The 24,543-nt window shown below is 40.9% G+C and overlaps 1 protein-coding gene across 1 annotated transcript in view; it reads right to left on the bottom strand.

The window, feature by feature from the left end:
• SLC2A13 (solute carrier family 2 member 13) overlaps positions 1–24,297 on the bottom strand; it is a 325,881-nt gene extending 301,584 nt beyond the window's left edge. The window contains exon 1 of the mRNA XM_010970574.3: positions 22,755–24,297. Within this exon, the coding sequence (XP_010968876.3) occupies positions 22,755–23,319 (565 nt within the window). The 5' untranslated portion in view covers positions 23,320–24,297. The remainder of the gene's footprint in view (positions 1–22,754) is intronic.
• Between the last annotated feature and the right edge of the window lie 246 nt (positions 24,298–24,543).

Genomic DNA, 24,543 nt, shown 5'->3' with positions numbered 1-24,543 from the left:
ACTGTCCTAAGAGCTTTGTACAGTTTGTGTCATTTATTTCCCAGGCCGACTCTGTGAGACACAGATCCTTATCACCAGCTCTAAAAAGCATGATGTAATGATTAAGAGACGAGACTCTGGGGTTAACCACTGGGTGCAAATCTCACCTCCACAACTTACTAAATGTATGTCCTTCAGAAAGTTATTTAACCTCCCCAGGGTCTAAGATCCCACTTGTATAAAATAATAACATTATTGTATGGTGTGAAGATTAAGTGAGTTAATACACAAGAATACTTTAAACAATGCCTAGGGGAAGAAATATATTTCAGATAAAGGAAACAGCTCAAGCTGGAGAGATTGGAAGACTACCTGATTCCACTTAAATTATGTCTCTAAAACAGTCAAACACATAGAAGTAGAGAGCAGGAGGGTGGTTGCCAGGGGCTGTGGGCAGCAGCAGACGGGCACAAAGTTTCAGTTAAGCTCAATGCATAAGTCTGGAGCTCTGCTGTGTAACACTGTACCTAGTTATCAACATCGTACACTGAAAAACTTAAGAGGAGGTATCACGTTAAGTGCTTCTATCAGAATAAAATTTTTTAAATTAAAAAATTAAAGACTACAGACAGAAAGAGTATTAAAAACTCACCCTAACCCTCCAGGTTTTTCCTTCCACTGTCTTTAACTAAATTTTTGTATGAAGGAAGGGAGGGAGGAAGAGAGATCCTCATTTTTCTTTTAATGGCCTGAAACTGTGTTTAATCTATTAAATAAAAGCAATCAGTGGTACAACGTTTCTTTCAGGACATGAAGCCCAAAAGAGGAACAGTTAAAGATAATAAGTCCCAAAGTGTAGGCAGTTCTTATTCAAAAACAAAGAAGAAGAAAAAGAAATCTACTTGGTAGAACTTGAATATTTTATCGATATTATCTAACCTGAAAAAGATGACGTTTAAACAGTGATTTTACTAGACCACTTTATTTTAAAACTGCTGTCTTTCTGACTGACCTCAAATCACACATTAAAAGCAATTACAAGTTAGCAGAAACTGCACCTGACTACCCATTCAACTGCCTGGAGGTCAGAACCATAGATTCTTCAAAATACGCTCTCTATGTCTTATGTCTGGGTACCTCATCTTCATGACTGCTTAGAAATAAAAAATGCACTGACACTTCCACGTCTATTAGTTTTTAAAATCTGAATTGGATTAAGTCTACTAGTTGTCCACTTACAGCAACTAAAAAATAACTGTTAACCACAGCAGTGGCTATCTATATGCAAAGCTTTAACTCTTATCAATAAAAACAATTCTCAATGCTCAAAACATATAAATGTGTATTTGAAAATGGTATTAAATTTAAAAAATATAATTTTGAAAATGTTCCAGAACAAAATGATCTTTTTCACAGATGAAGATTAAATGACTGTGTAATTAACCAAATGAATATCACAGAATTATGTGTTTGTTTTCATGTTTTTCTTAATCGGGTTAAGAAACTCTTTTTTTTAAATGAGTTCTTACTTCCCAGATTTCAATATCTGCTTATTCACAATAAATAACATCCTTCATATTTGTGGCTATTTTATATCGCCTTATGAAAAAGAAAATGAAGTTACTACCACAGGATCTTTAGTAAGAGATTCTTGGTAAAAATGTACACAAGTACACCCTCTGTTATATAAAATAAGACCCCCGAATTCTGCTTTATGCATCATACTTTGTGCGATGAGTTAAATATTGACAGAATAAATTCACTCATCTGAATATCAGGAGACACTTTAAAGTGTCATTTATTCATTCCTATTTATTTCACAGGATAAGGAGAACATTTGATTTAAAAGTAAAAGCATATTGTCAGCATCTTTTGTTGTGTTTTTTTATACCATACAACAGCGTAAATAGCAATTAAAGTTCAAACTGGCCAACTACTAACAGCAAAGAGTAATGACAAGTCACCTATTTAACACAGTAACTTCCATTTCTTCCTACCCAGTCCTAAATTTTAAGGTTCAAACCACACTATGAAAATTTTGAAATTTCTCTCAAATGCATTTAGCCAGGAATTATGGATGTGCTACTAGCTAAGTGGCCTATTTGTACTCATACAAACATGCAAATTATAGCTCTACCAAAGGTTTTCGTTACTAACGTGCCAGGAAAAGTTAATCAGCGTAGTCTAGCTCTGTTCACCAATCCAACAGGCACTGATGTCTGTCTACAAAAGAGAGAAAATGGGAGGAAAAATTCAGATCAAACACAAGCGCCAGCGCTCAGCTAGACCACAGGGATTAAAATGGGGGTTGGGGGCGGGCAAAAGACATGGTCTCTACACTCTTAAAATTTACTATATGGTAGAAAAAACAGCTATGTAAAGACACAATTACAAGAACAACATTCAGTTAATATTTATTGAGCATTTACTGAGTACTAGGAACTACGCTAAGCTTTTAACGGAAGTATTTTATCAACTGACCAACACAAGAACCCTACGAAGTAAATTCTTTGTGAAGCTGACTTGCTAGCTCCAGGTAGATTTCACCCGTCCTACTGTGCCCTGCATATTTTTTTATTACTATCTAGATCAGTGAGATCTGAATATCACCTATGTTAATAGGCACGGTATAAAAGCGTAAGAAAGTGTGTCTGGAATACAAGGATGCTTTCACAGGTATTAAGAGTGAAAGGGGTTTACAAGATTACAAACTAGAATAGTAAACTGGAAAACCTGGCTTGATCCAGGTCTTCATAGCATAATTTGACTATTTTGTTGGACAATCTAATTTTCCACATTTATCTGAAGCACTTAAGAGTCAAGCGTAAGTTTAAAACGTAATCTAAGACTAGAATTTTAATTATCACAACTTAGAGTGGTGACGCCACTTCATTGGTATAAACAGTGACAGACTGGCTTCACCTGAAACAGAACCCCACTTTTCATACCCAGAATTAAAATAAGGATCAGAGGAACCCTCAAGATCAGAATACTCATTTTTTAAATTCCATACATTTCATACTGTCTTCTAAAATTTATCACATCACAATACACTTACAAATAGGTTTTGTCCCCTACATTTGTAAGTAAATCTGTAAATTAAAAAGTCTTTTATGTTTTGAATCCCAAGCTACAAGCATGTAACTACTTAATGAAATCTATTATAGAATATAAAATATGGATTAAGCACTAAGAAAAGAACAAGAGGACATTTCAAATTCCATATCCAGTATTCTCCAGGAGAGAGTCAATGAACTCTGTAAACTGGACTCATCACAGAGATGGCTGAAGGTCAGGGAAATCTGACCAGGTCTCTTTTATAGTCTGGGTGCAATGTGCCTCTCTAACACCCCTTCCCATTTTGTGTTAATTCCAGATTCAACTACAAAGATGCAACTATTTGAATCATAATCCTTCTTCCCACAGATCTCCCTTCCAGGAAAGAGCAGAGACATTAGCCCATTAGTAGCCCTTGGAAAGGACACGCACCATGTGCTACGGTTGCATCCCAAGTCACTCTACCATTGTACGTCAATGCAGTTACTGTGAATCCACTCCTGAGCGTCTGTCTGATCACCTTTCATACACAAATCAACTTCCATCTCTTTGGACTCGGCAAGACTGACGAAGAGATCCACTTTTGTCCCAGGTATTAAGAATAATGTAAGAGTTTAAAACATCTTAATTAAACTTTAAAGTGTTTTTTTTTTTCCAACTACTTTAAAAAGTTTGAAACCACAGACTTGTCAGAGCAGGGAACATTATCTCCACCCACCGCACAAACGTTCTACAATATCCGTGGTGCACAGATAATCCAGTCTCAGCTCAAAATTACTCACCAGGGTTATACGGTTTTAGTTTTTACCTGCTCATTGCTGTGTGCCAGGTACTATGCTACGCACTCACGGAACAAGGGTAAACAAAACAGAAAAATAAAAACCTGCCTTCATGGAGATCACATTCTAGCGGAGGGAAAGAATGTGTAATAACATAAATATCAGTTACTGCAAGGTGTTATAAAGAAAAATAAAGCAGGGAGGAATAAAAGGGTAAAATAAATAATATGAAGTTTTTAAAAAGAGAATAGGGGTGCCAGCGGTGGGGGCTGCAACTTCAAACAGAGAGATGAAGGAGGAGCTCAGTAAGAGACGTCTGAGGAGATGCAAAGTTGAGGGACTCAAGCGCGTACCTGGGGGGTGCTTTCGTAGCAGAGGAAGCAGCCCTTGCAAAGGCCTGGAAGGATGACTGTTAAGTCCCCTGGAGGCCAGCGTGGCTGGAGTCCGGGCAGAGAAGCAGGAGGAGGGGAGGTCACAGGAGGAGGGGTAGGGCAGGAACACTACAGCACGGCAGGCCCGCGGCTTCTCCTCTGAGCGAGGTGGGGAAGTAGTGAGGGCAGCAGGGTGCCAGTGAACGGCACGATCTGATTTATGTGAGCATCACTCTGGCTGCCATGTGGAGAAAAGACGGCACAAGTGTCACGAGAAAGACAGAGAAGTGTCAGGAGAGTTGCAGTGCTCCAAATGAGAGACAGCATTTTGGATAGGGTTGAAACAGCAGTGGAAGTGATGAGAAATAGTCTAGTACAGAAGCTGATTATAGTTATATAATCTATAAGAATAGAGATTCAGAGGTTTTCCTGGCAGACTGGATGTGGGGCCTGAGAAGGAGCCAAGGACAACTCCAAGGCTTTGGGCCCAAACAGAGGATGCCCTTACCTCGTATGTGGAAGATGGGAGGCAATGCAGGAAGCTGGGTGAGAAGCTGTGGACAGGAGTCTGGAGATCTGGAGAGGTCTGGACTGAAATCTAGACTTGGGCATCGGCAGCCCGCAGAAGGCTTGCTAAGGAGATGGGGCGGTATCACCTGTGGTGTGAATGTAAACGCAAAGGAGGAGAGCTCCAAGGAGTGATCATCCCCGGGGCTTGCCAACGGTAAAGGGGGGCGGGAGATGCGGAAGAATCTGCAAAGGACATTGCAGAAGAGGACAATATGGTTCCAAGAAGCCAATGAAAGTGTTTCACAAAGTCATGATTTCCTGAGTCAAACGACTTTGACAGGTCAAGCAGGATGAGGACTGAAAGCTCCCCTTGGACTGACCGCCACAGACGGCACGGAACCCTGAGCAACTCTGGTGGAGCAGTGAGGGCAAAATCCTGCCTGGAAAGGGGGTCGCAAAAATGGAAAGAGAGGAACTGTAGAGAAGGAAAATCAGAGGCAACTGTTTTGTGTAAAGAAAAAAAGATAAATGGGACAGTAACTGAAAGATGAAATGCGGTGAAAAGTTGTGTTTTTTTTTTTAAAGATGGTAAAAACAACAGCATGTGTGCATGCTTATGGGAATGACCCAGGAGAAAGAAATTTATGAAAGAAAGGGGGAAACAGCTGGAATGCTGCTTTGAGTAGGACAGAAGGGATGAGATCTCAGACACAAGCCTTGGCCAGGAAAAGTGGGTCCACAAGAACAGGAAGACCACCTCTGGGCAAGGTGCAGGCAGGGACATGTGAGGAAACATGCAGACGAGGGAGTCTGGGGACGCAGATCCTCATTCTGAATGTGTCTGTTTTTATCAGTGAGGAAGTAACCAACATACTTTCCTGAGATTCATTAAAAAAAAAATCCAAAAAATGCACATCACATATCACAAGGTCCTGATAATTAACACACTGAGTTAAAAACTGGGAGAAAAATACAACAATGCAACTTTCATATGATTAGAGTCTTTATAACATTTTTGTCATCATTTCTTAAAAAGTCCATTCCATAAAAGGTAAAATTTATTTTGTTAAAAAAAAAATCCTACTGCTGAAGTCTTCTGTTATATATGTCTGTGTAGTTCAAAACAAAAATCTGAAAGCCAGGTGGAATAATAGTGACAAATATAAAATAGTTTTTAAAATGAAATTCACAGACCATTTTAAATTATACTTACAATTTTATGCCTTCTTCCAAACTCTATGTCCAGCCATAACTTTTTAGATAAATGTAATCAGTCTGTCCTTACACTTACTTTTTTTCCTTCAGCCTTATTTGTGGATTTATATGTATCTCAGATCCACGTTTTCATATTAATGGCAATGTAATGTTCTAGCACATACCATGGTGTTCTTGATCATTTCTCAATCACTAGGTAGAGGTTCCCCCGAGATTAAAAAAAAAATTACATATTGTAATCTATAAATATCTTTATGCAAAATGAGTTTTTCTTTTATTTCTGTATATTATAATTCCTCAAGTGAAATTTCCAAATCAAAGAGTACCAACAATTTTCAAAGTGAATCTCGCCTTCCGTATTCTAAGTATTTACTTTGGTATCTGAAATATATTTGTAATTCAAAATAGGTCTGTAGAATTAATGAACAAAAGAACAAATGCATGAAACATGTTAAATATGCCAGGCCATTATCTAGAACATTCTCCAAAGAAAATTGTTCCAATATATTTTAAACTAGAAAATCTTTTCCTAGGGTGCAACTGGCCCTGAGTTTTTTTTCTAATTCGCTAATTTACTAAACACAATGTTGTCTTAATTTTCACTTCTAATTTTTAACAAGGTTGAACACTTTCCCAAGTGTTTACTTACTAATTGCATTTTCTCGTGCTGTAAATAGTCTACTTAATACGCTTTTGAGTATAAATATATTTAGTTTTATGTAAAAAAAAATGTACCACAATATTTTCCCAATGTGTCATCTGCTTTTAAAACCTCTGACTGGGAGATTGTAAAAATTAGAATATAAAGAACAATGTCATTGACACAGATGAAAGAAAATCACTCCATTCCTTTTAAATTTTGATGACATTTTAACACTTTTTTTTAACAGAGGTATAGTTGACTTACAATATTATAGTAATTTCAAGCATAAACACAGTGATTCAAAATTTTTATAGATTTAAAAGTTAAAGTTATTAAAAATCTTGGCTATATTCCCTGTAATGTACACTATATCCTTATAGATTTATTTCATACATAGTAGCCTGAATCTCTTAATCCCCTACCCCTTATCTTGACCCTCCCCCTACAGGTAAATACTAGTTTATCCTCTATATCCATGAGTCTGCTTCTGTTTTGTTATATTCATTCATTTTTCAGATTCCACATATAAGTGATAACAGAGTATTTGTCTTTCTGATTTATTTCATCAAGCATAATGCTTTTCAGCTTCACAAATGTTGATGTAAATGACAAAATTTCACTTTTTCTTATGGCTGAGAAGTATTCCATATTTTGTGTGTGTGTGTGTGTACATACCACACCTTTATCTACTCAGTTTAGGTTCCTTCCACATATTAGCTATTACAAATAATGCTGCTATGAACATTGGGGTACATGTATCTTTTCAAATTAGTGTGTTCGTTTTCTTCAGATATATACCCAGGAGAGGAATTGCTGGATCAAATGGCAGTTCTATTTTTAGTTTTTTAAGGAACCTCCATACTGTTTTCCATAGTGGCTGCACCAACTTACATTCCCATCAATAGTATGCAAGGGTTCCCTTTGCTCCACATCCTTGCCAACATTTGTTATTTGTAGTCTTCTGATGACAGCCATTCCAACAGGTGTGGGTGATATCTTGTTGGTTCTGATTTGCATTTCTCTGATGATTAGTGATGTTGAGCATCTTTTCACATGTCTGCTGGCCATCTGTATGTCTTCTTTGGAAAAAGGTCTAATCAAGTCTTCCACACATCTAATTAGTTGTTTTTGTGAGTTTTTTTTTTTAATTGAGGTATAGTCAATTTACAATTTTGTGTCCATTTCTGGTGTACAGCACGAAGTCATTCATGGATCTACATGTATTCATTTTCATATTCTTTTTCAACATAAGCTAGTACAAGATATTGAATATATTTCCCTGTACTATACAGTATAAACTTGTTTACCTATTTTATATATACCAGTCAGTACCTGCAAATCTCAGTCTCCCAGTTTATCCTTTCCCATCCTCCTCCCCTCTGTTAACCACAAGTCTGTATTCTACATCTGTGAGTCTGTTTCTGTTTTATATAAGTTCAATTGTCTTTTTTTTTTTTTATTCCACATGAGTGATATCATATGGCATTTTTCTCTTTTCTGGCTTACTTCACTTAGAATGACATTCTCCAGGGCCATTCATGTTGCTACAAATGGCATTATTTTATCATTTTTTATAGCTAAGTAGTATTCCATTGTGGAAATACCACTACTTCTTTATCTAGTCATCTGTCAATGCACATTTAGGTTGTTTCCATGTCTTGGCTATTGTAAATAGTGCTGCTATGAACACTGGGGTGCAGGTGTCTTTTTGAATTAAGGTTCCCTCTGGATACATGCCCAGGAGTGGGGCTGCTGGGTCATATGGTAAGTCTATTTTTAGTCTTTTGAGGAATCTCCATACTGTTTTCCACAATGGCTGCACCAAACTGCATTCCCACCAACAGTGGAAGATGATTCCCTTTTCTCCACACCCTCTCCAGTATTTATCATTTGTGGACTTTTGAATGATGGCCATTCTGACTGGTGTGAGGTGATACCTCATTGGAGTTTTGATTTGCATTTCTCTGACAATTAGTGATATTGAGCATTTTTTCATGTGCCCATTGGTCATTTGTATGTCTTCACTGGAGAATTGTGTGTTTAGGTCTTCTGCCCATTTTTGGATTGGGTTGTTTGTTTTTTTCTTATTAAGTCATATGAGCTGTTTATATATTCTGGAACTCAAGCCCTTGTCAGTATCATCTTTTGCAAATACTTTTTTCCCATTCCATAGGATGGGATTTTGTTTTGTTTTGCTTATGGTTTCCTTTGCTGTGCAAAAAGCCTGTAAGTTTATAAACATTTGTTTATTTTTATTTCTATTGCTTGGGTAGACTGCTCTAGGAGAACATTGCTGAGATGTACGTGAGATAATGTTTTGCCTATGTTTTCTTCTAGGAGGTTTATTGTGTCTTGTCCTATGTTTAAGTCTTTAAGCCATTTTGAGTTTATTTTTGTGTGTGGTGTGAGGAAGTAATCTAACTTCACTGATTTACATGCAGCTGTCCAGTTTTCCCAACACCATTTGCTGAAGAGACTATCTTTACTCCATTGTATGTTCTTGCCTCCTTTGTCAAAGATTAATTGACCAAAAGTTTGTGGGTTCATTTCTGGGCTCTCTATTCTGTTCCATTGATCCACATGTCTGTTTTTGTACCAACACCATGCTGTTTTGATTACTATAGCTCTGTAGTATTGTCTGAAGTCCAGGAAGGTCATTCCTCCAGCTTCATTCTTTTCCTTCAGTATTGCTTTGACAATTCTGGGTCTTTAGTGATTCCATATAAATTTTATTATGATTTGTTCTAGTTCTGTGAAAAATGTCCTGGGTAATTTGATAGGGATTGCATTAAATCTATAGATTGCCTTTGGCATTATGGCCATGTTAACAATATTGAAGAACAATCTTAAATAAACATTCTAACCTACCAGCTAAAAGAATTAGAAAAGGAAGAGCAAACAAAACCAAAAGTCAGCAGAAGGAAGGAAATAATAAAGATCAGGGAGGAAATAAATAGAGATTAAAAAACAATAGAAAAAAATGAATCAAACCAAGAGCTGGTGATAGTGTATAGAAACACAACAATTTCTGTATATTAATTTTGTATCCTACAACTTGACCGAATTCATTGATGAGCTGTAGTAGTTCTCTGGTGGCGTATTTAGGATTTTCTATGAATAGAATCATACTATCTGCAAACATCAACAGTTTTATTTCTTCTTTTGCAATCTGGATTCCTTTTATTTCTTTCTTGTCTGATTGCTGTGGGTAGGACTTCCAATACTGTGTTGAATACAAGTGGTTAGAATGGACCTTCTTGCCTTTTCCTGATCTTTGAAGAAATGCTTTCAGCTTTTCACCATTTAGTATGATGTTAGCTGCGGGTTTGTCAAATACGGCTTTTATTATGGCAATGTATGTTCCCTCTATACCCACTCAGTGGAGACTCTTTATCATAAATGGATGTTGAATTTTGTCAAAAGCTTTTTCTGCATCTATTGAGATATGAGATATAATAAAAGTCATATGATTTTTATTTTTCAATTTGTTAACATTCCTCTTTTTTAAACTGTAGTTTCTTAAACCAATATGGTATTGAGAATATGAGATCACATTTCATTTACATTATTTTTTTCATATTTCTTTTTCTCAATTATTTATTAATAATTATTTTTTTCCGTTGTCTTATCTGATTTGTTCAATGTTAAACTCTTACAAATAGTTGGATCTACTACTGAAACTTTTACTCTGTTCATCTCTTTTCTGCTTTTAATAATATATTATTATAGTATTTAAACATATTATTTATATATTTGTCCTAACCTAGGATATATCCTTGTGACTCCTCTTAGTTTTCGCACTCGAGAACTGCATTTATCACATAGTGGACAGGACACTGGTCCTTGATCAGAAACCTGGATTTGTATCTCAGCACTAACAGTACTAACCTACCTAACCTCTCTGCAGTTCCTTTAATTCATTCTTAACCTAAGGAAAATAACCTTCTTGGTTAATGACTGACTGCACATAAACCACATACATACACAGGCATAAAGAATGGACTTTGTTTAGGGTCTACCCTATTTTGAGCTTTTATTATTTTTTTTTAATTTTTTTGGAGGAAGGAAGTAATTGGGTTTAATTTTAGTTGTTTTTTTTTTTTTTTTTTAATGGAGGTGCTGGGGATTGAACCCAGGATCTCATGCATGCTAAGCAGGCACTCTACCACTGAGTTATACCCTCCTCTATTTTGAGTTTTTAAAATACCTCTCTTGTATCCCAGGTAATGAAGATTACAAATTTCACAGGTAGAGAGTATTTAATGAAAAATGACAAAGTGTTTGAGCTCTATGTTCTTTGCAGTACTAGATGAATTTTAACATCAAAAATAATTTAAAAAGGACAAACATGCAGAAGAAGGAATAGCAAACTGCTAAAAATTCTAAATATTTTTCTAACATAGGAGTGAATATGATGAAAGATTTTACAAAAATTCCCAACAAGCTTGCTTTCACGAGGCATGACCAAGGATCTGAACAGTTTTGATTCTGTGTGTTTTTTGTGCATTTTCCAGCCTCACCAACTTCACTGCCAGGTAGGAAGGAGGGGCCCTGCCATTACCTCTGAGATAGTCCAGATTTACGTGCTTTCCCACCTACAAAATCACAGAGAATCATGTTACACTGACTATACTGGGCCACCCAAAAATAGAGGAGGGGGAGTTCTAGAAGCAATTTTCTTTATGATTTTATAGTATATATCAGAATTAGGTAGAGTAGACACAGCAGTAACTGCTTCAAATTTTATGCTGATATTAATTCCTAATAGTGACTAGATTTCAAGAATCTTTGAAATCCACTGAGAGATGTGTTTGCAACTTATTTTCAGCCCTTGAAATTTTTCTTTCAAAAATACAAGCAGTTGCTAAGCAAACATCAAATGGTTAATGTTTAGTCCTTGAAATACTATGTACACGATTTTAGTTCCCAATTTTCTTGCTATGTTGTACGGAATGAGTTCCTGACATGGAGTCATAAACCAAGCCCAAAAATATGATAATGGAGTTTCATATGAAAGCTTCCATTATTAAAAATCTTTTTATTCCAAAACTATTACTTTCAAATTTTTATTGAAACTATTCATCCGTTGCCTCCTAAAAAGCAGATGTATCTTTTCCACTGAGAATTAACTGTTTTGTCTATAAATAAGCATATAAAATACTACATGACAAGACAGATCTAATATCACAGCTCCAACTGGTTCTTCACTACTGGTTCTAACAAACAGGTTCACATTTTAACTTTCGTATTCAGCCCCTCCACCTAGCCAAGAAAAACTGCCTGTCCTCCTCAATGCTTTACAGTTATCACTTCCGTCTTCCCCCACCAGAAACAGACCCTTCCCTCAGACAACCAATGTTTGTAACTTTCCACAAGATCCAGTTCAAAACTCCATCTCTCCTGCTAGAAGGAAATTTCACATAATATAACTAACACTTGAAAGAAAGAGTACTGCCCGCTTTTAAACTACTCATTCAGTCTTTCAAGTCTGACTGTCCGCTTTACATTACAGAATTTTTACTCTTCTGTTAACTAGTTATGATAAACATATAAGTCTAAGGGTACTTTTGTTCCTGTTGACTGCAAAACAGCAGGGATAAGGCAATGATCAAGATGGCTAGAGCTCCTCAGATCTACCATTTATTCACAGCCAGATATTTTCACATGCATTAGCTCATTTACTTTCTACAACAACCTAATTTCTACATGCTATCATAACACCCACTTCAGAGACATGGAAACTGAGGCACACAGTGCTAAATGCCCAAGGTTATGTACCTTATGTGTGGATGTTTAGTAAACTCTGATGCTTTGCTTTGCCAGGCACTGTGAAAGCACATTTTAAACATGGACTCATTTAATCCTCATAACCTTCTAGGAGGCAGGTGTTATCACCACTCTACAGATGAGGAAACTGAAGCCCAGAACTTGATCCAGTCGCCCAGGAAACTAGTGGCCAGGGTGTGAGCCCAGGCAGTGTGAATCCAGATGGCTAAAGCCTTACCACCATGTTACTCCAGTTTCTGAATTAACAGTGCAGCAGTTAAGTACACATCTGAGGCTTCTAGCGCGCAGCTACAGCAATGTGATTTGGGTGTTACTTTTATGCACTCCTTAGTTTGCTACGTATTTAAGAGCTTAATATATAAATAGTGTTACTAAGTGCAGTAAAAGGACATCAAAACTATTAACACCTAATTACCTAACCCCATGAGTTTCTGTTCTACCAGGGGAGGTGAATCACCGCCAAAAAGATATATATTGCAAGGAATAATGCAGTTAAATGCCACAAGTGCGGTTCAGAGAAAGTGTCAGTGCTTAGCAGAGGCCAACTGAGAAAGCCCACACAGTAAAGCTGGACCTGGAAGGATGGCAAACACCCTACAGATACTTCTACCGCAGGATTAACGACACGTTTCTGTGCTCCTGGGTTTTGCCTTTTACTCACTAGACTTAGGTCTTTGAAGAAAAGGGACTACTTTTATCTTTGTCTCTCCAACACCTAAAAAACTCACTCAGTAAATGGCATCAGGACAAGAGGTACAGACAATGTTATGGAAAAGCTCGTTCCATGCAGAGAGGACATCATGAACTTTGAGGATAAAGCAGAAAAAAGCACTTTGAAAATTTTATTTGCTGTCTCATAGGCAGTAGCTCTGTGTTGTCCAAATCCAGGGGGCCCCATTTTCACTCTATCCCATGTGAAGGCTCCCCCTTGAGGGTGAATACCATGGGAATGCGCCCCCTGGAGTTGTGCAACAGAGCAGCTCTGATTACAGGCATCCCTGCTCACAAGCTCTTAGCAAAGCAGAGATGTTCTAACCCCTAAGCTTTGCTTTTCCCGTTGTCTCTCCTTGATACGCTATGGCTGGGTTCTTGAAAAACCCATTTAAAATTTTTATATTTTAAAAGTAACAATCACACAACGTATCATGGTAAAAAACAATTATGCTAGTTCTAGGGAGAAGGGACAGAGCTACAAAGCAGTTGAGCATGGAGACTCTGAAGCCAGACCTCTGGTGAGCGATCTCCGGCTCCACCCTCAGGAACCCTGTGACCACGAGAAAGTTACTTCACCCCTTTCTGCTGAAATACCTTTTTCTTTAAAAGAAGATACAGGCATATCCCGGGAATACTGCAGGTTCAGTTCCACACCGTCACAATAAGGAAGATATGGCAATAAAGCAAGTCAAAATTATGTCTTAAAACTCAATGTACATATTTTAATTAAAAAAGACTTTAATGCTAAAAATATTAGCCATCACCCGGGCCTTCAGCAAGTGGTAATTTTTCGCAATGGTGTCACAAATCACGGTAACAAATATCAGAATAGTGAAAAAAGCCTGAAATATTGCAACAATTACCAATATCTGACACAGAGACGCCAAGTGAGCAAATGCTGTTGGAGAAATGGCACAAACAGACTTGCTCAATGCAGGACTGCCGCAAAACTTCAATTTGTAAAAAAAAAAAAAAAAAGCAATTATCTCTGAAGCGCAATAAAATGAGGTATGCCTGTAATAGTATTAGCTCACTGGGTTATCATGAAAATTATGTGAATATATGCAAAAGGGTTAGGAGAGTGTCTGGCACAGGCGAAGCATGGAACAAATGCCAGGTATTATCACTTCCAGGGTGTTGGCAGCAAATCGATTGCCAATTCACATTCTGCCTCCAAGTAACTGTGGAGGCCCCCTGGGGGCGGGACAGGGAGCTGCTGGCATCAGCACAGAAGGGTGATGGCGCCACCCTGATGCCACCATGCAAGGTGGCACTGGTGACCCTGTCACACTGCTCAGCCTTTTGTAAAACGAGGCTTCTGCTGTGTAACTTTTGACACATACTCCAGACCACATCATTCCAAAGAATGGTGCTAATATTTAATAAACAGGCCCAAGTATGAAGCATGCAGCACTCCCAACTGGAGTTTGAAAGTATCTGTAAAACTCGGCTATTGTTTTTCTCTCTCTACATCCAGGGAAGTTAAATTTTCAACGTGTAAAAACATTTTGGGGTTTTCTGCTGAGTAGAGATTGTCTTTCAGACAATGACATTTTCTCTACAGAAGTGTTGCGTACTCTTTACTCTGAAGGTCAAAGGAAAAAGAAGGTAAGGAAATGAGAAGCCTTGTAGACAGGAAGGAGGCATAAAGGGACCGAGTCAAATCAGGAGGAAAAAAGGACAACAGTTTTAGGTGCTTTTGAGTTAAGATGGCAAAGACTGCTTGCTGTCTGAGATCTACCAGCAGGTGGGTCATTAGAGGTATTAAAGCCAAAGACGAGAGTGTGAATCAGTCAACTCAGACTGTTCTTACTTTGGCTTAAAATAGAGAAGAGGGAAGTAAGGATGGGCGAAAAACATGTTTTATGTAGAAGTCACATGAACAACCTCACGGAGCTCAACGTTGACAGATTTTTGTCATCTTATTGACAAGGGTGTTGCAATACTACTAGGTAAACATAATCAGGTCATAATTCTCACTATATCTCCACAACGTCAACAGTGCCAGATATAAAAGTGTGGGGGCAGGAGGGCGGGGCGGTGCACACAAACTGTCACTGTGTATGAAACAAGGAAACAGAAGTCAAAGTTTGACTTTACACATCAGTTTCACACCAGGAACGAGCATAAATCCAATACAGAAATCCTGCTTCAAAAGAATATAAAACTGAGAGAAATCGTGGTTGGGGGAGTGGGGGGCAGGTGGAACAAAATTGATTGCAAAAAACAAAAAAAAAATTGCACTAGCTGATGAGCTATTAAAAAATCTGCCTGATTCTGACCAACCATGGTTACCTTAAATGAAATTCTTTATTGATATGAATCTCAGTATTGCATGACTTTTTGATCAAACGAGATTTTACACTTGCTTTCCATTAAAGGATAAAAATTCAAAGTGCCGCTTGAAAAAAAAAATGTAGTATTTTTGAAAAGTATTACTCAACAGGCTGTAACATAGCATTTGCAAGCTGCAAAATGCAGCTACAAAGTGTGTTCCAGGAGAGGGAGTAGTGAAACAGAGGCTGACAGAAGAGAAACTCGTGTAAAGCGAAGATTAATTCAGCTAACCCGTGCTGTGTAAGTGAATACGTCAATTCCCAGTAAAGGTTTTGAACACTGGTAACATCTGAACTTAAGAGATTTTTGGATCTCAGGTGCTAAATCACCACTTATAATGGGGAGCAGAGTAAATGCCAACAGCATGGAGCAGGCTAAATTACACTGACTGCTTTTTGGTTACGTACATGCTAACAATGATAACAGTACTATGTTCTTATACTCTGTCCTTTCACAACCTTGTGTGTGTGTTAAGCATGAGAGACACAAGGTCCCAGACAACAATCACACAACAAATGTGCAAACTCACATTCCTCCAATACTTTTGTATCGAACCACACCTCAAACTTTGCCTGTAGGTACAATACTGGTAAACACACACTTGCAAAATGTAACTGTGTCAAGGACGTACAAAATAAGATTACTCTGAAGAATACAATAAACTCTGAGCTTGCAACTGTGTGTCCCATTTGAAATTTGAGCCTTGAAGTTTAAAAAGTTTGATGTCAGAGGTAACAGGGCAGGAAAAAATGGAGAAAGTCTGGTCCCAGGACTCAAGTCACAGTTAAGAGCAAAACCAACCAGAGGAACTAAAGGAACCTCTGGTGAAGCCAAAAACCTCAAACAACGCCATTTTCAAAACAGGTACTAAGTAAGCTGATTCTGTAGTACCACTGACTTCCTACTCCAGTAATTCACGGCCACACGTTTTATTCACCCGTTAGTAATCATCTTGGCAAAAGATTTCTAATACTAATAAATTCAAAGAAGGTGTGAAAGGAAAATAAGAATGTAATGCAGAGAGAGCTCTCTTAAACAGAGCCGGGAGGCCGTTAGGAAAGTGCATTTCTCAGCCTGGATGGAATCTGGCCTTTTGACCTAGTAAAGTCACCTAGAACACCCACCAGAAACTCAAGCTACTTACTGGACCCCTACCATAAAACAACTCGTGATTCCTTAAGGTTAGGAATTTTCCAACTTGCTTCTGAGACAGTCAGGATTCTCGCCCGGCAACTTTTAACAACCTTGTGACCTTCTATCTTTACCTGACTCACTTCCTTGGAGCACTCTTTCTGCATTGACCTGAATCTGTCTAACAAATTACAATTCTTAAGATCCCAAATAAACTCTTTTCTTATATGCAGCCTCCTGTATTTTTCTTTCTTTCTAATTTCTTTTTTGTTGTTGACCAAAGTTTGGAGAAGAAAGGAGGAATTTAAAAGCAGAATAGTTTAAAGAAAAAAAAAATTTTTTCAAGGTCAGTTTAATCTAATTATATCATTCATGACCTCCAAAGCCTGCCCCTCATGGTCATAGCCAGATAAACCCTCTTCAGCCTAGTCCACACCCCCAAAGAATCATTCCAGTTTTACGATCCCCCCATCAACACCCTTCACTGACTTTATGCTTCATTGCTGCTTTGACTTTTCAATGCCTTTACACCTGTTGTTAATGCTAACTTTAAGGCCCAGTAATCAAAAGAGCAAGACTCTGAGGTTTTGGTTTTTCAGTCCTGATTCTGTACCAGTGACCTTGTTATTTAATTGCTATGCCTTGTTTTACTGCAAACCTTGCTTCACTGGGCTTTGCAGATACTGCATTTTTTACAAATTGAAGGTGTGTGGCAACCCTGCATGGAACAAGCCCATGGGTACCATGTTTCCAGCAGCATTTGCTCACTCCGTATCTCTGTGTCACATTTTGGTAATTTTCACAATATTTCAAGCACTTCCCATCATTATTACAATTGTTAACGATGACCTGCGGGCAGCAATCTTTGATGTCACTATTGCGGCTGCTTGGGGCCGTCACAAACCACACCCATCTACGATGGGAACGTAATCAGTCAGTGATGTGTTTGTTCTAACTGCTCCAGGAACCAGAGGCTCCCTAGCCTCTCTCTCCCTGTCCTCAAGCCTCCCATTTTCCCCAAGACACACTGATATTTAAATTAGGCCAGTTAATATCTTTACACTTATTAGTCTCTTAAGTGTCCAAGTGAAGTGAAGAGTCACAGATCTCTCACTTTAAATCAAAAGCTAGAAATGGTTAAGCTCAGTGAGGAAGGCATGTCAAAAGCCCAGACAGGCCAAAAGCTCAGCCTCTTGCACCCGCTGGCCAAGCTGTGAATGCAAAGTCGGAGGAAATTAAAAGCATGACTCCAGAGAATACATGACTGATAAGAAAGCAGTCCTCTCGCTAATATGGAGAAAGCTGTAGTGGTCTGGACAGAAGATCAAACCAGATCAAACCAGCTGTAACATTTCCTTAAGCCAAAGCCTGGTCCAGAGCAAGGACCTAACTCTGATTCTATGGAGGCTGAGAGGCAAAGAAGCTGCAGAAGAGAAGGAGCAGAAGTTGGTTCCTGAGATTTCAGGAAAGAAGCCATCCTGATGGCCTAAAAGTGCAAGTTATCCAGAAGATCTAGGTCAGATAATTCACGAAGGTGGCCACACCAAACAACAAAGGTTCAGTGCAGATGAAACTGCCTTATATTGGAAGAAGATTCCATCAAGAACTTTCACAGCAGGAGAGAAGTCAAGGTCTGCCTTCAAGGCTTCAAGGGACACACTGATTGCCTTGTTAGGGGCAAATGCAGCCGGTGACTTTAAGTGGAAGCCAATGCTCATGTACCATTCTGAAAACCCTAGGGCCCTTAAGAATTAGGCTTAATCTACCCTGCCGGTGCTCTTTGAATGGAACAAAGCCAGGATGACAGCACATCTGTTTACAACATGGTTTCCTGAATATTTTAAGCCTTCTATTGAGACCTACTGCTCAGAAGAGAAGATTCCTTTCAAAATATTACTGCTCACTGGTCATCCAAGAGCTCTGATGGAGATGTATGACATCGATGTTGTTTTCAGGCCTGCTAACACAGCATCCATTCTGCAGCCCATGGATCAAGGAGAAATTTCGACTTTCAAGTATTATTATTTTTAAGAAATACATTGTGTAAGGCTATAGCTGCCATTGACAGTAATTCCTCTGATGAATGTGGTCAAAGTCCATTGAAGATCTTCTGGAAAGAATTCATCATTCCAAGTGCCATTAAGAATATTCATGATTCATGGGAAGAGGTCAAAATATCAACATTCCCAAGAATTTGGAAAAGTTGATTTTCACCCTCATGGATGACTCTGAGGGGTTCAAACTTCGGTGGAGAAAGTGCATGCAGATGTGGTGGGAACAGCAAGAGACGTAGAATTAGAAGCAGAGCCTGAGGTTGTGACTGAGTTGCTGCAACCTCACGATAAAATGTTCACAGCTAAAGAGTTGCTTCCTCTGGATGAGCAAAGATAGTGGTTTCTCAAGACGGAGTCTACGCCTGGTGAAGATGCTGTGCAGACTGCTGAGATGACAATGACAGATTTAGAGTATGTTGCATAAAGTTAGTGGATAAAGCAGTGGCAGCGTCTGAGAGGGTTGACTCCAATTTTGAAAGCTCCAACTATGGGTAAAATGCTATCAAACAGCAGTGGAGGCTACAGAGAAATCATTTGTGAAAGGATGAATCAATTGATGCAGCAAACTTCACTGTGGTCTTATTTTAAGAAATTGCCACAGCTACCTCCACCTTCAACAGCCACCACCCCCATCAGTCAGCAGCCATCAACATGGAGGGAGGTAAGACCCTCCACCCAAAGATTACTACCTGAAGGTTCACATTATGGTTAACATTTTTTAGCAATAAAGTATTTTTAAATTAAGATCTGTACGTTGTTTTTTTGAGACATAACAAGCTACAGCACAGTGTAACCATAACTTTGCTATGCACTGGGAAACCGGAAAGTCTGTGCGACTCGCTTTACTGCAATATTCACTTTATTTTGGCGAGTTGGTCTGGAACCTAACTCACATTACCTCTGAGCTCTGCCTGTCACCTGTTTCCACACCCAGCCAAGGGGGACCTGTTTCAAAGGGCTAGAAGGATGCAGTGAGATAATGTGTAAAGGAACAGCAGGGTGCCCAGCATATACTAAAGCACTAAATAAACACTAGTTCCTTTCATGGCTGTCTGTAAATCTGCAGAACTCCTACTCACCCTTCAAACCCCAGTTTAAATATCTGTTTCTGAAAAACCTCCTTAATTGTGTGTTCTATTTTCTCCGTGCCCCCCTCCCCCCAAATTCAATTGCCTACACTTCTGCATTTCCCATGGCACTCAGAGAAACCTCTACTGTATTTTAATTGCTTGTTGATGGCCTTTCTGCTCCATTAGAGAATGAACACCTCCAGGGTTGGCTTTTTATCTGTCTAATTACTGCCCTCTCCCCAAAACTGACAGAATCAATAATGGAAGCTCAATTAGTATTTGCTGAACATATGAATGAATGAAATGATGTCACTGCACTATTACAAACTAAAACCCTTAGATGGCCTTTGAAATATTTCATGATACACTTTTTTTTTTTTTTTAGTAACAATCCTAACTTAGAGCAATACCCTATCAGCAATGGAATTTTTTAACATTTCTGCTTACTAGTCACTCATTTACTCAGCAAGTACTCCTGTGGGCTAGGAGTACATCAAGTGAACAAGATGAACAAAAAGCCCTGTCCTTGCCGGCCTTACATGTACTGCAGGTCAATCTGTGGAAGAAAGAATCACTGCAAACCTGTCGGGAAAAGATATCAGAAGACACATTTTGTTATTCGTCAACATTTACTAAATATCAAAAGGATGGAAAAAAAAAAAAGCTCCTGACCACACATAAAATTTAACTACTTAAAAAGGCCTGAAATAAACCCAGATTTATTGTACTAAAATAAGCAAAACTGATTTTGCATCCCCTCAAAAATGCTCATGTTAAGGACCCATTTCCTCGTAGCTAAAAATATTTGTGACTTCTTTCTTGAATGGTTAGTGACCTTTGTGAGTTTAAGGGTTTTACGTGAAAGGTGGTGGTGTTTAACGCGGCCTATTTCAAAGCTTGCTTATGACCTTAAAACATTCTTGATTTTATAAGTGAGAAGGGTTTTTAACAAAACTCTGGATCAGGACTGCTATTCGAAGGGGCGATCCCCTAGGAGTGAGACAGGCCATGCCAAGACTAACTCAGGACCACGTCCCAACTGGCTCCATCCTCAAGCAAGCAGCCCAGGTGCCAGGGAACGAGGCTGGGAGACACAAGCACATCCACAGTTCCTGCACATCAACCTTTCCAATCTTACCTCCTGCTCCGTCCTCTCTGCTGCACCCACCTGGTTCCCCAAAGCGTGGCCTTTTCTTTCCTTTCTTTATTCGATTCCTGACTTAGAAAGTACTCTCCTCATTTCTACCGTTAAAATACTACTCATCAACACACCATTTCAACCTGGAAGAGCTTAAGCTTTCCTCTGTCAGGGGTGACTGAACCCTTTTCTAACTCACCAGCCCTCTCTGCGAGCCTTTTAAACAGAGCTTGGCAAGTTCTACCTTGCTTTCATCCTGATCTGCCGCTCTTACTGGAGCATCAACGCTCCTCACTGTTCTGCTCACAGCCTCTGGAAGGGGGCCTTACACACGCAGGTGCTCCATTTTCCTATCAGATAAAAAAGTCAACATAATATCCAAACATCCAACACTTACCAGAGCTACTCACAAGGAAACTTTTACAGATTTCTGCACAACAGCACTGAATTTTGAATCCCAAGTCAGATTCAGTCTTACTGAACAAATGTTGCTACCTAAAATTACATTATTTCAATGTCAGAAGTAATAAAAAAGGTGGTCTGGGTGTCCCATGCAGAGAAGACTGAGAAAAGAGTCCTGAAGACACAGGCTGCTCCTATATAAACAGGTTTCATTTCAGCTGTACGTTTTGATCATTTTGGACTTTATGAGCCAACTTAACACTTTACTGAGAGATTTACCCTGCTTTACTAATTAACAGTGCAATAAACAAACAAAAGGGAAGTTAGTAATGAGAGATTTTGGATACAAAGTGCAGTGATCTGGGTTTTAGGCCGGTGGTCCCCTCCCCCTCAGAGCCTACAGAGAAGAGGTGAAAAGCATAAACGTCAAACAAGTGGTGAATGGACAGATCATCCATCAAGAGCCCCAGGCTTAACAGGCTCTTTCATCAAAACCCCTGCCATGGGGAAGAAATCCTTCAACAGCACCCTACAGGAAACACAGATCTGAATCATGAAACGAAACATTAAAAAAGCATCAGCGGCATCCTAGAAAAATTACTAGCGAGATTTAAGTCTCAACCCCCTACTTTGCCTCAAAAGTGCTTTCTAATAATACTGAGCACATTCCAAATAGCTTCCATCTGCCAAGAACTTGCCAATTGCACCTCCCCTGCTCAGCAACCGGGGTGAAAAATCAATGCCAAGTGAACCTTAATCCTTCCATTTTTGAAGTAAATTGCAAACATCTACCTTGCTGGGCATTTATCCACAGAGTGAGTAGTTTCTAAATGAATTTAGGAAGTGAACATGGCCCAAGGGAAAGCAGGAGAGGCAAAAGGAGAATGAGTGAATATGGGTTTAAAGGAAAAAAAGTCAGAAAACAGGAAAAGCCAAGAATTCACTTGGGAAAAAGATGAAAGTAAAGGGCAATACGAAAAGTAAAAGAAAAATAAGAGAAAAATAATACTCCACCCCCCCCCCAAATGCCTAGAGAAAGAAAGTGAGGAGAAGCAAAGAATAAAGTCCAGATGTCATGATTAACTTTAAAAATTCTCTTACTGTGACTTTAAGACTGACTGGGTTTGGAGTCTGGGATCCTAGAAAAAACAAAGAGTCTAGCAGTAGAGAAACAAAGTGAGACGAGGCAGGAAAGGAAAGCGACCCTCCCTTCGAAGCTCTGGATCGGCATCAGGTAGGGTTGGATCAAGCAAAAAGCTGGGGATGCGCGGGGTTCCTGGAAGTGCTGAGAGGCACCAGTCACGCGGATTCACTTGTCTGGGGGCGATCAAGGATTCCACGCGGGCTCCGGGAGCCCACGGCGAACGCCCACCCCCACCCCTGGGGTGTCTGAGAGGCCGGACTAACAAACAGATGGGCTCTCGAAGCAGGAGCTAGAAGATGAGCATTCTCTGGACCCGGCGAGACCCGACGGGGACCCCGGAGTGTGCAAAAGGAAGGCAGCGGCCAGGGTCAAGGGCGGTGTCGCCAGGGGCCCCCGGGCGCCCTTCGCCGAGCCCGAACTCACCGATGCCGAGCCCCACAACCAGGCGGCCGGCGAGCAGCGTCTCCTTGTTGTTGGCCGCGGCCAGCACGGCGGAGCCGGCGGTGAAGAGGGCACTGGCCAGCAGGATGGCGGCGCGGCGGCCGAAGGCGCCGTTGAGGGCCCCGCCGGCCAGCGCCGAGACGGCGGCCGCCCCCACCGTGCTGGACACCAGCAGCTCCTGCCACAGCGCGTCCAGGCTGAGCTGCCGCTTGAGCAGCAGCATGGCCCCAGACACCACGCCGGTGTCATAGCCGAACAGGAAGCCGCCCAGCGCCGAGAAGACGGCCACCACGTACACGAAGGCGGGGGTCTCGTCCTGCTGGAACTGCCGCCGCGCCGCGCGCTCCAGGTCCCCGACGCCGCCGCCGCCGCCCGCGCCCCCGCCCGCGCCCTGCAGGCTGGCGCTCGACTCCGCGGCCGCCAAGAGGCTGCGCTCCCCGGCCGTGCTCGCCGCGTCCGGCTCCTGCTGCTTCCTGCGCCGCTCGCCCATCAGGCTGCTCAGGCTCCGCAGCGTGTACTCCACATTCTCGCTCGCCTTGCGGGACATAGGGCAGGGGCCCGGGGCTACCCGGGGGGGAACGAGGCTCCGCGGGCCGGCGGTCTCGGAGGGCTGGACGGCCCGAGCGCGCACACCGAGCCGCCGCCGCCTTCCTCCTCCCGGCGCCCGCTCGGACTGCCACGGCAGCAGCCGCCGCCGCCGCCGCCGCCGTGGCCGCTCCGGGGAGAAAGTTGCTGTCCGCAGCGCCCGGCGGCTCTCACTCGACACTCACGCCCCGCGCCTGCCGAGCTGGCGCTGCGGAGCGGGCGGGCGGGAGGCGGGGTCGCGGGTCACGTGCGGCCCCGCCGGCGGGGCGGGGTCGCGGGCACGCTCCGCCCCTTCCCTAGGCGGGGCCAGGCTCAGCCCTCCCCGGACCCCTAAACCCCGCCCTCAGGTCGAGGGCGACCCCTGACCTAGGCTCCTCCTTTTAGGGCTCTCTCATCTGTCAGGAATTACCCCTAGTTTGGGGGATGCTGCTGGGGAGCAGGCCCATGTTTGAGTGCCCAGTAATAGGCTTCTAGACCGAGAAACCGGCCGATGATGATGGCACGGTTTGCAAAGGCAAGGAGAGAACCCTTTAAAACAGCTTGAGCATGGCCAAGGCTGGAACGGTGTAGAAAAAAAATGTCCTGTTATGGCACAGTACCCTTCCTCCTTTTATAATATTGTGACATAAATGAGTTGGTTCTGGAGCAATTCCGTTTCCTCTCATCGCCAGTCCCTCCTCAACGTAAGCTTGTTTTAAAGGCATGGTACATGTTCCTTTGAGGACAGAGATAATCTCCCCCCCCCCCCCCGGCGAATCTGAAACCTCCTTCCAGGGATCCCTGGTGTGTGAAGGAAAATTCACATTTATACATTCCAGTCTTGCATCACGAGGTAGCTCCCACGGATACAAAGTAAACCTAAGGATTGATCCGATTTGGTGTTTAACAGGCAATATCCACCTAGCTCTCCCAACATGCCCACCCAAAGGAAGGCGCTTTCTCCCCTGAGAAATCTGCACTACTGCCTTCCACTTGTAGGGCAATTTTAACTGCCTGTTTGCTTGAAACAAAGCAAAGATGATATTACTTGCCACCAGTGTTTTAAACTGTTGAGTTAATTGTGGGTTTTTTTTCCCTCGCTTTAAGTCATTAGCAAATCATTTTATACAGCTTCACTTTAGAAGAGAAACATTGACTTTGTCTCTCTGATTTGCTTTCATTCTTCATACTCAGGGCAGGAGGTAAA

The sequence above is a fragment of the Camelus bactrianus genome, chromosome 12 (genome assembly GCF_048773025.1).
Source record: "Camelus bactrianus isolate YW-2024 breed Bactrian camel chromosome 12, ASM4877302v1, whole genome shotgun sequence".
In the NCBI taxonomy this organism is placed as follows: domain Eukaryota; kingdom Metazoa; phylum Chordata; class Mammalia; order Artiodactyla; family Camelidae; genus Camelus; species Camelus bactrianus.
Note: the sequence above shows the minus strand (reverse complement) of the source record. Positions and strands in the feature narration are given on the sequence as shown.